The sequence below is a fragment of the Anomaloglossus baeobatrachus genome, chromosome 6 (assembly GCF_048569485.1).
Source record: "Anomaloglossus baeobatrachus isolate aAnoBae1 chromosome 6, aAnoBae1.hap1, whole genome shotgun sequence".
Lineage (NCBI taxonomy): Eukaryota > Metazoa > Chordata > Amphibia > Anura > Aromobatidae > Anomaloglossus > Anomaloglossus baeobatrachus.
Window position 1 is genome coordinate 127,229,023 of NC_134358.1, and position 15,718 is coordinate 127,244,740.

Consider the following 15,718-nt stretch of genomic DNA (forward strand, 5'->3'; position numbering starts at 1 on the left):
TATACTCTGCAAGATATCCGCTCTCATTAAATCCACATGACCATATTTCTGGCCCAAATGTCTGTTAAAAAAGCGGACAGCACTCGGACCACTGTTATTCCATAGGGCTGCTCAGAAGTCCACATACTGCCGGGAGGAAAAGAACTTTAATCCTCTTGGCAGTGTTCCGTTTTCTGTAATGGAGGCAGTGCCGGCGCAGGTTTAGTCACCGCTCTGAGTATGGAGAGCAGCAGCTCTAACTGCACCACCTACAATGACCGACAGGTGCTCATCATTACAGCCAGCTGTCAGTCAGTGAAGACGGAGTGGCTGCAGCCACATCTATCCAAAGCAGTGACTGAACTTGCGCTGGCACTGTCTCCATGACTGAAACCAGAACGCTGCCAGGAGGATTAAAGTTAATTTCCTCCCGGCAACAGGGTTTGTTGTGAAGGTGCCGGGCAGGTTCAGGATGCTATTAACTTGCAGATTACCTCTATATCTACAGCTTAATAACATTTTTCCCCATGACAGGTTCCTTTTCAAATAGAAACCTGTATTTTGTCTTGCATATTTTAATTATACCTGATATATAAAAAATGGTTGCCATACAGATGACAGTACCTTTTTTCTGGCTAAAATTGGATGATTTTTTTATACTCTCATGAGTATCAAAGATGTATCAAGTCTAACATAAATTATCCTCGTTTTTTTTTCTAATATGGGTCTTCTGGGTGTATTTAAAATAATGTACTTCTAACTCTACCTATATATAATAATTTATTGCTGACCCATGAATCTGATGTACAGTGACGAGCAAAAAGGTATCAATGTTTTAAACTTTTGAATTTCAGGCTCAATATCTAACCATCCACTACATCTTTGAACATGAGTCTACCTTAATGTTATAGACAATCATCTTGGCTCTATTATACATACATTTGACTTGCAACTATTCAGCATATGATTACCGTATTTTTCGCTTTATAAGACGCACCTGATTATAAGACGCACCCCTAAATTTGGTGAAGGAAAAGAGAATTATTTTTTTTTAATGTTAAATGGGGTCCATCTTATAATGCCAGTGTCAGTCTAACAAATCATATAGGGTATATGTCCCTCATAGCCCCCCATCCTAAAATTAGCCCCCTTAATCTGGATATGGCCCCCTTATATTGAATATAGCCCCCTTGTGATGGCACACGTTCCCCTGTGCTGCCTATGGCCCCCTATGGATTTCACACGTTCCCTGTTCTGCCTATGGCCCCCTATGGATTGGATATGTTCCCTGTGCTGCCTATGGCCCCCTATGGATTGCACACATTCCCCTATACTGCATATAGCCCCCTATGGATTGCATATGTTCCTCTGTGCTGCCTATGGCCCCCCATGAATTGCATACGTTCCCCTGTGCTGCCTATGGCCCCCTATGGATTGCATACGTTCCCCTGTGCTGCCTATGGCCCCCTATGGATTGCACACGTTCCCCTGTGCTGCCCATGGCCCCTATAGATCACACAAGTCCCCCTGTGTTAGATATCGCCCCCATGGTGCTGCCCATGGCCCCTATATAGATTGCACAAGTCCCCCTGTGTTAAATATCACCCCCATGGTGCTGCCCATGGCCCCTATATAGATTGCACAAGTCCCCCTGTGTTAAATATCGCCCCCATGGTGCTGCCCATGGCCCCTATATAGATTTCACAAGTCCCCCTGTGTTAGATATCGCCCCCATGCTGCTGCCCATAGTAAAATAAAATACTCTTTCGTTACCTCCTCCAGCACTGATCTCCCTCCTGTCTCCCTCCGTGCTTCTCTTCCTCCACTTCCTGGTTCTTGGTGCCGGTCATGTGATCGGCACAGCAGAGTGAGAACTCTGCGTGCCTGATCACAGTGGAAGCAGGGACAACGAGGAGAAACGCTGGAGGGGGTAAGTAAAGCTTTTTTATTTTAGAATGAGCAGCAGCATGGGGGCCATATCTAACACAGGGGGGGCGTGTACCATCACAGGGGGGCGCAGGCTCATATAATATGCACTGCTCCCCCAGCCCGTCACTCCGGTGCAGTTTCAGCACCACACTGCTGGACAGCGGCTGTGCATATTATATGAGCGGGAGCAGGAGATCTAGCACTGCCGCCGCGGCGTTTACCTGCGCTCCAGAGCTGCCCCCACCTCCCCTGCCTGGACCCTGCAGTGTAAGTATGTGTATATATATATATATACATACATACATATATATATATATATATATATATATATATATATATATACACCCCCCCCCGTATATTTGGCTTATAAGACGCACCCCCTACTTTCGCCCAAAATTTGGGGGAACAAAAGTGCATCTTATAAAGCGAAAAATACGGTAGTTATGCAGATTCTTATCACTGCATTGTTACTGTTTTGCTCCTGGTGGGGAAAAACATTTTTTTCATGTTTACTACAAATTATAACCTGTTCTCACATTCCCTAACAGCTCATTGTGTTATTAGGTTAATACCCAAGTGAAAGGATACTACTTTGAATCGAGGGGCAGCCATGAAGAAGATTTCCCAAGAAAAGAGAAAAATCATCCTCCAGTCCATCGATAGCAGAATCTTGGCCAAGAAAATTGCCAAACTGCATGATATAAGCACCATGATATTTGGAAACATACAAAATGAAGCCCATCCATCCATTCAAAGCCAAGAGCTGGACATTCATGCAAAATATCGCAGTCAACAAGTCAGCTCATCACAGGGTCTATCAGTTCTGGTGCGACACACATGACAGTGGAAGCGGCTCGTATGCTTCATAATAGCGAGAGCACAGATCTTCATGCAAGCACCATATGATGCAAATTACACAAGTCTGGAATGGTGGCCCAAAAAAATGAAGAAGCCTCGACTTCAATATCGTTATAAGAAGTGTCGGTTCAAGTTTGCAAAAAAGTACAAAAAGTGGTCAGTAGAAGATTGGTAACTGATTGTTTGGAGCAATGAGATGAAATTCAATAGCCTAGGCTCTGATGGGTACAAATAGGTCTGGAAGAAACAAGAGAAAAAGGGGCTAACAGATCAAGAAATTGAAGGAACTGTCAAGTTCTATGGAGGAAGCCTGTTAATATGGAATTGTTTCACAGCCAAAGGTATTGGATAATTGACCAGAATCCATGGTGGTCTCAATGCTGAGCTATAAGTGCGTATCTACAAGATGAGTTACTTTGTATACTCGAGTACTCTAGGTATGAAAAAGACGACATAGTGTTCTAGCAGGACAACGACGCAAAGCATATATCGATATTGGCAAAGAAATGGTTCAATGACAATGAAGTAGAGATGAATTTAGAAATACTAACAAGTAATACAAATTAAAAAGTAGATTGTTAAGAGCAAAACAGTAACAATGCAGTGACATGACAATAATCTGCATAACTAATCATATGTTAAGTAGTTGCAAGTCAAATTTATATGAGATAGTCAAGATGATTGTCTATAAAATGATGGCAGTCTCACGTTCAAAGCTGTAGTGAGATATGGAGCATGAAAGTCAAAAGTTCTAAATATTGTTACCCTTTTGCTCATAAATGTATGATGAATTTTCAAATCAATGGGTAAGATTACATCCTCAGCTATACGAAGTATGCAGATTCATTTATTCCCCATAAGACGAGGAAGAGCACAACCCATTCTTCTGGTCCCATGTAAAGACTGCATTTCAGCATTACCGTGCTCGGGAACAGATATGGCTGCAGGAATATAATGTAATTATAAATCAGAGCACCTTATGTTGCAGATAAAAATGCTCAATTATGTGCAGCAACTGAACCTTTATGCAACTGTCTGTAATTACAGCTCCTAGTGCTCCCAGTAGTGTTAATGTGTTCCTCCTTCATATCACAAATGAGATTCTGACTGGTTAGTTCCTGTTCTTTCTAGAGATCAAAGATGCTCTCATCCCAAAGACTCAGACTGAATATAATCCATTGCTATAGTTTTATTGATCGGACGCAGGCAATCTGCAATTCTCAGCTGTGACCACAACACACCATATGCCGTATCTCAGAGGTCACCGGGAAAAACTGAGTCAAAGAGGTCTCTGGAGATTTGGAGAAAGTCTATTACGCAGCCTTGCACGAGTTTGTATGCCTTACCCTTTTTCGCGTCTTGTCTTTTAGGAAAGGTTTAATGATAGTATACAAAGCGTGGATGTACCAAGGTTGATTGACGAAGTGGACGCCTCCAAAGCGAGCTGGAAAACTGTCCTGGAAGCAAGAGGAAAGCGGACACTCATTACTGGATATAAAAGGGTGGCCAGCTGGACAGAAAGGCAATCTGTTACACAAAGTGACATGCGCTTACAGCAGTTTTATCACTGAACCTAATTATATTTCTGCGTGTATCAACTAAAACATACAAGCTGGTCATCGCAAAAGGAGCATGTGCTGACTCCTATGAGACATAACTCTTAGTGTAGTCTAATCCTTGGTGAATTTACAGTATGCCAGTGTTATTAAAGGGAATCTGTCAGCAGGTTTTTGCTATATAATCTGAAGTCAGCATACTGTAAGGGTTAAATCATAGAATTCAGGGATGCCTCTCTTGTCAAGGTCTGTGATGTTGCTTATTTGCAATATTTGTTTTAGCACCGGTATCTTATTGTTTTGACTTGCTGGCTCTTGCCGTGTTGTCTGGCAATTCCCCTCCTCTGACTGGCATCTCACTGTCAATGTAAAATGTCTATAGAGAGCCTGGTGTGGGCGGGGGCAGCTCTCTCAGCTCTTCTGCATTGCTAAATCTAAAAACTGTGTCAGAACTCCTGCACCTGGTAAAGTTTTATAGTACATCATTGGATTCAGGGTCTCTTTGCCTGCATCATGCTGCTCTCAGATGAGGTAGCAAAACCTGTTAATAGATTACCTTTAAAGACCACAAATAGGGGTAGGTAAGAAGTAAAAAAGTATGATTCTGAGTTAAAATACATTTCATTTAAAAGTTTTTATTTTTGTATATACAGGGTGGGTCATTTATATGGATACATCTAAATAAAATGGGCATGATTGCTGATATCAACTTCCTGTTTGTGGCTCATTAGTATATGGGAGGGGGGAAAACTTTTCAAGATGGGTGGTGACCATTGCGGCCATTTTGAAGTCAGCCATTTTGGATCCAACTTTATTTTTTCCAAAGGGAAGAGGGTCATATAACACATCAAACTTGTTGAGAATTTCATAAGAAAAACAATGGTATGCTTGGTTTTAATGTAACTTTATTCGCTAATTAGTTATTAACAATTTTATGATCACTTATAAAATGTGTTCAAGGTGCTGCCCATTGTGTTGAATTGTCAATGCAACCCTCTTCTCCCACTCTTGACACACTGATAGCAACATCGCAGAAGAAATGCTAGCACAGGCTTCCAGTATCCGTTGTTTCAGATGCTGAACATCTTGTATCTTACAGCATAGATAATTGCCTTCAGATGACCCCAAGGATAGAAGTCTAGGGGGGTCAGATTGGGAGACCTTGGTGGCCACTGAACTGGCCCACAATGACCAATCCACTTTCCAGGACACTGTTCATGAAGGAATGCTTGGTCATGACACCCATAATGTGATGGTTCACCATCCAACACAATGGGCAACACTTACATTTACAGTCTATTATATGTATAGGACGGGTATGATCTCCCAGAGCCGAGCAGTCATAGGACTGTGTGGACATTCCTGCATTTTTATTCTCCAACACTATTGCTGCTAAAGGAAACAATTCTGCAGCCAGTCACTGACCTCATTGACTCATGCAGTCTACATTGTCAGAGCCGCTGAACTCATTGATCATTGACTGGCAGCAGTGATCAAATATTATAGTCATGGTGTCACCACTGCAGTCGCAGAGCCTAACATCTAGAGCACCACTGATATTACTGATGCCTGTGAATTGGCCAGTAGCACTGACAATCTTTTTTTCTTTATGTGCTTTTGTGATCCTTGTCATGGAAAATACTAAAAGAAACATTTCTGGTGAGGTGCATAAAAATGAAAATTAACTCCACCACACCCCTTCGTTGAGACTTGTGGGCTCAATGCCAGTCTGGAAGGGCTTTGTCACACGGTGTCTAGCTCAAAATTTGCCAAGTATCAGAACTACTTCTGACACTCTTCACACAACAGAGGCAGACACTCCACACAATGCTGCTTTTGAATTGCACAGGCAGGCTTGGGTATTGACCAGCTGTCCTCTTGTTAGTAATCGGGCTTGAAGGAGTTAATTTCTGCTAGCCTGTGGATTACTGCTTCAGTCACAAGTTGCAGGAGACCTATCACAGTTGCTGCTGCCCTTTTTAAGATAGTGGAGCCTGGTCTCCCATGCCGATAGATTTTGTGATCCTGGTCCTAGTGCTTTGTTATCCTGTTGCTGGTGAACGTCTGTGTGCTGTTTTGTGTGTTTTGGAAATACTTTTGTTCTCTGATTATTTCCTCCCTTCCTTTAGTTTCTTCCTTATCACGTATTATCTATACCTCTGTGAGTGATTGCTGTGAGTTTGAGTTTTGGTTTCTCCGCCGTCTGATTATTTGTGTGGCATTAATCACTCCTGTCTCGGCCCTCTCCTGGGTAAAGGGAGGAGGGCCACCAGACCAGGGTTATTTAGGAGCGAGGGTAAGGTAGGCAGCCCAAACATCGTCACCTTCAGGCGTATCTTTGAGATCTGGATCAGCCAAAGTTCTCCTAGCCTGAGGGCGAGTTTAGGCTCCCCTGTTCCTAGTGATCCCTTCACATCCCAAGACAAGCTTATCCAAGACTTTGCCTATTTTTTGCTAGTGGGCTAAGAACTTATAGGCTGATAGCTAACTCCTGCTGACGATTTTACATCTTCTAATGATGTCATGGCCACAGAGCAGCTTCTTCTTTCTGCTCTGCTGTATTGATGGGATGTCTCTACCAAAGTCATGCTGTTTGACAGTTGGCTCCCTGTTGGCTGACGTGGGCTTGTGACGTTACGTGAGCCTCGCGTCCAATCAGCACCGTCTTCCTTCTCTCCACCTTTGGTCAAAAGAGTTAACTGGAAATGAGAGCAGTGGCTGCGTTCACTTTTTGTTGAATGTTCGATCGGTGCAAAGCGGGCAGAAAGGAATCGGTGCTGATAGGATGCTCGCATGATGTCACACGATCCTGGACACTACTGGAAGTGCGCCGGTATGGTGGGTGAGTATAGTCTTTATTATTTTACCTGCACTTTTACCCCTGCATGATGGTGACCAATCATAAACAGAAGGCATCATCCAGGGAGAAAAAAAAAGAAAACACTGCCAGACAATGTCAGACCCCGCTTTTTTTAAGTGAGACGTGTTTCACCTCTGTATCTACATCTCTATGTTACGCTGGTGACTATGATCTGACTGGATAGGTACCCCTAAGCTAGCTATCAGACTAGAGGGACCCTGGGCTGACCCTCAACTCAGAGGTCCACTCAATGGTAGTGAGGTCTGGGCCCCCAGCGTGTCTCCTTTTCCTGTCCAAGACCCTGATGTAACATTCTTCACACCCACCACCCATGAGCCGGGCTGGGACAGTAATTACAAAACCCCACCGACAAACAACACAGACAGAGGGGACAACAAAAACTCAATTATGAAAAAAATCAATGCCCTCAGAGTCAATCTCTACTAACACCCCCTTGGTTGAAGGGCAAATTAGCACACAAGATAAAATCTTGGCAAAGGGGATAAGAAGCTAAAAAAATAAAACCTACACTATATAAAGCTCTGCAGCCACTATTCCATGATGTGGCCAGTTTAACATGCTCAAACTGGTGAATGGTCTTCTTTAGAGCTGTACAGAAATGTTAAGATGGTTGATGCTGTGTACATAGTCTGTGGCTTTCACATTACTGGTATAAAGAAAATGTTTTGAAGTAAAATTGCCAATTTGTCAGACTCATTGCTTTAATCGAGTATTTGTTATGCAGTCTGAGTACAATGCAGCAGACGATCCAATGGCCTTCGTGTTGTTTCCTCACCCACGCAATCCCTTAGGTCCTCAGTGAAGCCACCTGAATATAACTATCCAACACATAAACAATGCCTGCGCATAATTCAGAGCTCTAATTCCCAGTGAATCCTCTAACATGCAAAATAGCAACAATTAAAACATCGAACAGCAACTACATATCAGTATTCAGTAAGCAATGTAATAGGGATCATATCCATAACTATAATCCATAAACTCCACTGTAGCTGTCCACAGGACGGGTACAAGGCTACATTCACACATCCATGTAATACGTTATGAGCAAGCAATACCAGTCTTGGGTGCTTGGTACTCTTAACAAGCAATTTGATGCTTGGATGGACGTGACTCAAGTATCGAGTATAATAGAAGTCAATGGGGGACTTGAGCATTTTTTCAGATCTTCCAAAAAAATGCTCACGTTCCCCATTGACTTCCATTATACTAGGTACATGAGTCATGCACATACCAGCATCCAACTTCTCCTTATGAGTACCAAATACCCAAACATGGTTCTGCACGCTCATCACTGATCATGTGCAGTCCGTTTGTTTCTTGGACAGCACAAAGAACCATAGAATTTAATTGATCCATATACAGAACAGTTTTTTTAAAAACATCCGTATTTTCAGTTGTTAACACTCAGATCCATTTGAAGCATCAGACTCTGCCATTAAAGTCTATATGGATTGAAAAAAAGAAATGAAATACTGAAAACATACTTTGTACTTCCTTGTTTCATTATTTTTTAACAGATTCAATGCTAACAGTCAATAGATATAAAAAACATAATTTCACAACTATTCTTTATAAAAGAACTGCATGACCAATAAAATTTACATAAATCAATAGAAACGTTGTATGGTATCTTATTAAAGGAATCAGCTTCCTTCCCTACTTATCAGATACTTCTTCCCCTCACTCCTGCATCCTGATCTTCTACGGAGTTGGAAGTGCTATCCACACCCCCTCGAAGATAATGTGAAGTGTTGTAAAGTAATTCATCGTTTTTCATGTGATTGAAAGTGTTTTTTAATTGACCTGTGTATTGGGTGCTTATTTGTATATTCCGGCACAGGTAGGGTTAATATGTAAAGCTGATTCGGGCTGGGTAGGAGTTAAATTGGAAGACAAGAGGGTTGCTACACAGAAGATAGGGATCTAGAAATCAGAGTTCGTGGTTAGTGGACATAAGGTCCGAGTGTTAGCAGACTGTTGAGTTTGAGGTGTGTTGTGTGAAGAGACCACTCCTGATAGTATGATTTAATGTCCGAGAGAGAGGAGAAGACTGTGAGAGTAAATGTTACAGTGTTTGGTAAATGAGAAAAGGACAAATCGAAACCTAGGCCAGGGAAGAAGATTGAAAGAACACAGGGACAAGTCCAGGTGGACTGAGAGACCTGTGTGAAGAGAGGTGGACAGAGCAAAATTCTTGTATCAGGGGGACGTGAGTTCTATTATATTGAAAAATGAGAGGTATCCTAATTATGGCCACTGAAGAGAATAATGGTTGTCATATTGGGACACGAATTCCACTGTGGTGGATTGAGAGCCTATCACAGCCTGGAGTCTGTGAATCTCGGAGAACAGACTTTGTATGCGATGGTGAAGAACGCAACCTCTCTAGTGGAGGCCTCACAGAGAAAGACGAGATTCACCAGAAGTGTTAACAGGACTGTAGTGGGACACAGTGGGTGGGAGGCTTTCGGAAGGAACTGTTGAGTGACCTAAGGGAGAAATGTTTATGCCTAATGATAGCAAGATAAGTGTACCAGAAGAACTGGGCCAACTATCTGCTGTACATAGTTGTCACCAAGCTAAAGTTCGGTAAATATCATATTTTTTTAACATTGGTCTCTCTCAATTCATCAATTCTTCAATTCAACCATCTGGTCCTGGTCTGCCATATCCAATGGCAAAGATCAGTCTGTGGAGGTGTATCGCTTAGGTAAAGAGCACTACAGAGACATGTACACCTAGCCAAAAACCACAGTTTCATGTAGCATGGTGGGGCATGAAAGACAATACCTCGGCCACCACTACCGTCTCCGACCACGCTATAATCTCACCATCCACTGTCAAAGAACAGAGCTCAAATTTGTCTTTCTCGGAGGAAACAGTCCATTATTCTCTAGGGGGAGAGACAGGAAAGCGCAGCAAGCAAGGAAACTGAGGCAGACCGCTTATTCTGAGAAGTCACTTGAAAGCTCAGTTCCCCATTAACAATATAAATGAATGCTCTATCTTTGATATAGATCAAATGTAGCCTTAACCACCTTCTCACTAAATCAATAATAGCGATTTGAGGGGCTTGAGTGTGCAATTCCTAAAGATCAGTGATAAATGTATTGTCCAATATATTTATTATCTGGTGCTTAATGGTAAATGGACTATTCATCATTATCACAGCCCTGGTTGCTAGTAATACATTATGGGCACAATTCATTAAAGTGGTTGACCACTACTTTTTCATTGTTTGCCTATCCTCAGGATAGGTTATCAAAGTCTGATCGATTGGGGTCCAAAACCCCACACCCCTGCCAATTAGCTGGTTTTTGGTGCTGGTGGTGGCATCAGGCAGCCAGAAATGTGCAGTTCCGGAGCTGCCCCATCTTCTAATAGCGGCTGCAGCTGATTAATCCACATCCGAGACCTATTGATTTGAAAGGGAGGCGGACGTTCAGTACCTGGCTGTGGCCACTATCAGTTGATGGGGCAGAACTGAACATTTCCGTCCACCTGCTGCCGACGCCGGCAGCGAGAACAGTTAATTGTAAGGAGTGTGGAGAGTCAGACATTGATGACCTATCCTAGGGATAGGCCAACAATCTCTTTCAGGTTATGATGGCAGAATTCTGGAGTAAAACACTTTAAAAAGTCACAAACTTTCGCAGCTTTTGTCATTTTTATACCAGTCCCTGGAGCATGGGGGGAAAGGGGCACGGCTAAGGCTGCACATCTAATTCATGAAAATTTATGCAACTTTAGTGATGACTCCAATTCCTAACTTTAGTAACATTTCTGGCTGTGGCCAAAAGAGAAACAAATGTGGATCCTCTGCATTGCTGGTTGTATTCCACAGGGAAATAAAGAGAGATAGTATGTGACGTTAATACGGTCTTTATAGCCAATATGCCGTCCAAGTTATTCCTCAGGATACAACCACAGTAAAAACATAGTTAAATTATCACATACATAAAGGGGTATTCCCATCTCCAAGATCCTATCCCAATATGTAGTAAGTTTGATAACAATAATATTAGCAAATACCTTCAATTAGAAATGTAGTATAGTTCTTCTGATTCATTATGTCGCTTACCTTATGTGCAGGACATTGCAGGACCTTAGGTATCCATGGTTATGACCATTAGCAACTAACTAACTGTCACTATATGCTTTGTCATATCCATGGATACCTAAGGTCCTGCAATGCCGTGCACATGAGATAAGTGACATAGTGAATCAGCAGAACTATACTACATTTCTAATTGGAGGTATTTGCTAATAGTATTATTATTATTATTACTACTATATTACTATACCTACTACATATTGGGATAGGATCTTGGAGACGGGAATACCCCTTTAAATATGAAATACATTCAAATAAAGGCGCCAAAAAAGAAATAATTGATGTATCATTGATACACAACGTGTTATCAGTTTCGATATAGCTAACCACAAAAAAATAAAGAACAATGAGACAGAGGAAACAGGCAGAAATACAATTTGAAACAGAGTGTGCAATAAAAAGGAAAAGGAAAAGGCAAAAAAAAGTTTGCAACTTTTGACATTTTCATGCCAGTCTCAGCCTGTTTTGCCTAAACAGAAGGTGCTTGAGCTTAATGTGGCCTGCCCATATAATTTATGAAAATGTATGCAATTTTAATGGTGTAAATTTCACGAGAAATGTACTCCAGTTCCTGACTTGAGTGGCATTTCATGCAGTAGCACCTCGGCCCTTGTAAAAGGCACCTAATTGATTAAGTCGCACGCTCTAATGAATTGGGCAAATCTTAGGGGTACTTTACACGTTGCGACATCGCTACTGATATATTGTCGGGGTCACGTTGTTAGTGACGCACGTCCGGCGCCGGTAGCGACATCGCAATGTGTAAATCCTAGGAGCGACGATGAGCGAGCATGAAACAGTCAAAAATCGCTGATCTGTGTCACATCATTCATTTTCATAATGTCGCTCCAGCTGCAGGTACGATGTTGTTTGTCGCTCCAGCGGCGTCACACATCGCTGTGTGTGAAGCTGCTGGAACGTCAAACATCTCCTTACCAGCGTCCCGATGGCAATGCGGAAGGGAGGAGGTGGGCAGGATGTTACGTCCCGCTCATCTCCGCCCCTCCACTTCTATTGGCCGGCCGTTTAGTGACGTCGCGGTGACGCCGAACGCACCTCCCCCTTGAAGGAGGGATTGTTTGGTGGTCACCGCAACGTCGCCGACCAGGTATGTGCGTGTGATGCTGCCGTAGCGATAATGTTCACTACGGCAGCAATCACAAGATATCGCATGTGCGACGGGGGCAGGTGCTATCGCGCTGGACATCGCTAGCTGATGCTAGCGAAGTCGCAGTGTGTAAAGTACCCCTTACTTTTACACACCTTTCATTAAGACTGTCACAACAGTCTTAAAAGAAATCTGTCAGTAGGATCAACCCTTCTAAGCCATCTAGATGGACATGCAGGTCATAGAAAGTTGAACTAAATTGTATCTTTATATCTGTGATCTGATGTTTCATTCCAGATTAATCCCCATTACATTTTTCCGGAACATCATCCGGAAAAAATGCTCAAGTTTCCCATTGACTTCATGTACACATCCAACTGCTTGTTCGAGAATCGAGCAACCGAGCATGGTAGTGCACACTCATCACTACTCTTAACTTATAGGAATAAGGTTTAATGCTCCCCTCTGTGGTTGTTATCCTTTGCTTACTATAGTGTTGGTCTACCACACCATATATGGCAAGTTCTACTCACCCCTACTTGCTAGCTAGTATAGAAATTTTCAGCTGGGTTGTACCGTTCTCCTCAGCCAGGACTTTGCAACATTACCAACGGCATGGACATAAATAATCCATCTCTTCCAACTCAGTGCATTAGCTCTAACAAGTACACTACCCAACTTTATATCCTAATGAGTGGCACTTCGGCCCTTGGGCATTCCTTCCATTACAGTACTCATGCACTTGCTTGACTCATGCAGCTTTTATAAATTAATTCACAACATGTTCCACTATCTGTTGCAGTTCAGTCATTGCCCCACACCTCACTAGGGGGAAACTACATTATAATATACACTGTCAGAGCATATATAATTGTACAATATATATTACCTATGTGTCTAAATTTAATAGGCTGGGGAATAATGACCATTATTAATTATGAAGGCAAAATACCAGAGTCTGGCTATGGATACTCAGTAGGGGGCCACACAACATAAAAACAGCATAAATAAGGTAATTGCATATATTAAAGCAACTAAGACAACGGGCGGCGTCTCCACTGTTACACTGTCAGCCATTGTGGCAGCAAAGAATATATATGTTCTTGACAAATCAGAACATTGGAATTTAAGTAGCACAAGTCCTTAATTATTGCATGGGGGGGGGGCATTTCCATTAATTTAGACTCATTTTGGTCTTATTGTACAGAAATCTGTACATGTAAAGACATCCCTGGTAAAGGTAATGTCAAGAAAAATCCTGCAAAACTGAAATAATTAATTTTATTTTAGGCTCTACATATTTATTATTTAGGATATGCTATAGTACAGTATAACTTTATCATATTTGCTTACAATTACTGCTAGCATAGACTTAAGGGTGCTTTACACGCTGTGACATCGCTAACGATATATCGTCGAGGTCACGTCGTTAGTGACGCAGATCCGGCTCAGTTAGCGACATCGCAGCGTGAGACACCAAGGAGCGACGATCAAGGATCGCAAAAGCATAAAAAATCGTTGATCGTTGACACGTCGCTCCTTTTCATAATATCGTTGGTGGTGCATGCCGCTGGTGGTTCATCGTTCCTGCGGCAGCACACATCGCTATGTGTGACACCGCAGGAACAACGAACATCTCCTTACCTGCGTCTACCGGCAACGATGAAGGAAGGAGGTGGGCGGGATGTTCCGGCCGCTCATCTCCACCCCTCCTCTGCTATTGGGCGGCCGCTTAGTAGCGCTGCAGTGACGTCGCTATGACGCCGAACACACCTCCCCCCTTGAAGGAGGGATTGTTCGGCGGTTACAGCGACGTCACTGAAATGGTATGTGCATGTGACGCTGCCGTAGCGATAATGTTCGCTATGGCAGCGATCAACAAATGTCGCACGAACGACGGGGGCGGGTGCAATCACGCACGACATCGCTAGCTATCGCTAGCGATGTCGCAGCGTGTAAAGCACCCTTTAGATCCAAATGATTTCCCATTTTTGGACATGACAGCAATGAAAAATTCAGATCTACCATAATAAACTGACAAAGCCGGCGTTCCAAATCATAATGTGTGTGGCTAAATAGAGGAGCAATTGAGTGAAACTACTGCAATAAAGAGAATCTTGAATGCAGTAAAGAAAATCACTTTGTGTGAAATGTTAGCAATGTTCTAGCGAGAAGAGATCTGATTAACAGACTGAAAAATCTGTAGCCGTGTAATGTGTATTTTATAGCCGATAAATAACTGGTAAAAGAATTGCTGATAACTTCTCTTTGCTAAAGACAGAAGAGCTCCATCTAGAAGTCTGGAAATGAATGCATGCATGGATGGATGGATGGTGTTGGGCATGAGAATAGTGTTTCCCTTTAAACCCTACATTTTAGTAGAACAACCATATGGCAATAGCATCTCTACCTAAGGCCCCCTTCACATGTCAGTGATTCCGCTACGTATGACGTTGGTTTCATATTCACCGGAATCACGGACTTTTGCAGACCCATTAAAATCAATGGGTCTGCACCCACATCACTGTTTTCACAAGGACTGTGTGTCTGTATGGAGCACACGCGTGTCTGGGTGTTCCATACGGAGACAAGTCCGTTTTTCTCCGGCAGCACTGTTGTTACATGGACCACACATTGATGTGATCCGTGTGATACATATCAAAGAAAACACGTGTCTTTGAAATAAAATTAATTTCTATACTCACCTGTCTCCAGACCTGCTGTCTTCAGCACTACTGTCACTTGCTTCTGGGCCTGCTCATTATGCTCATGAATATTCACAGCACTGCAGACGCGGAAGCAGCAGCAGCGGAGACATCAACACCACGGACAGCAGTGCCGGGGACAGGTGAGTAAAAAGTTCCTGATCTATGTGTGCTATCTTGGATAGCACACGGAGAACACATGTGTGCCAAAATCACGGCACACGGAGGGCCTTACGCACCTTCAACACGTCCATGAAAAACATGTGTGTTTTCCACAGACGTGTGAAAAAGGCCTTAAAGTAGGAGCAGACATATCATTGGTGCAACCAGGGGCCCAAGAGGTTAGGGGGCCCATTTCTACTTACAAAACAGGTGAAATTGTTTATTTTGATGAGCTGTTGGACTGCAAAAGGCCTATATACTGTCCTTGCACAGGTTCCCTCTTCTGTATATGTCCGTTAGTGCACACGTCACATCCCCCCCCACATGTTTTTGCTGAGAAAAATGCAGCCTTTTACTAACCCAGCAAAGTGAATGAGCTTCAGAAATCTCATGCACAGATTGCTTATTTATTTTTTCCTTGCA

At 42.7% G+C, this 15,718-nt stretch overlaps 1 protein-coding gene across 2 annotated transcripts in view; it reads right to left on the reverse strand.

The window, feature by feature from the left end:
• CLVS1 (clavesin 1) overlaps positions 1–15,718 on the reverse strand; it is a 154,912-nt gene that overhangs the window by 21,130 nt on the left and 118,064 nt on the right. For both annotated transcript variants that reach the window (XM_075353245.1, XM_075353246.1), the window contains exon 4: positions 4,113–4,223. In XM_075353245.1, coding sequence (XP_075209360.1) covers positions 4,113–4,223 — 111 coding nt within the window. The remainder of the gene's footprint in view (positions 1–4,112; positions 4,224–15,718) is intronic.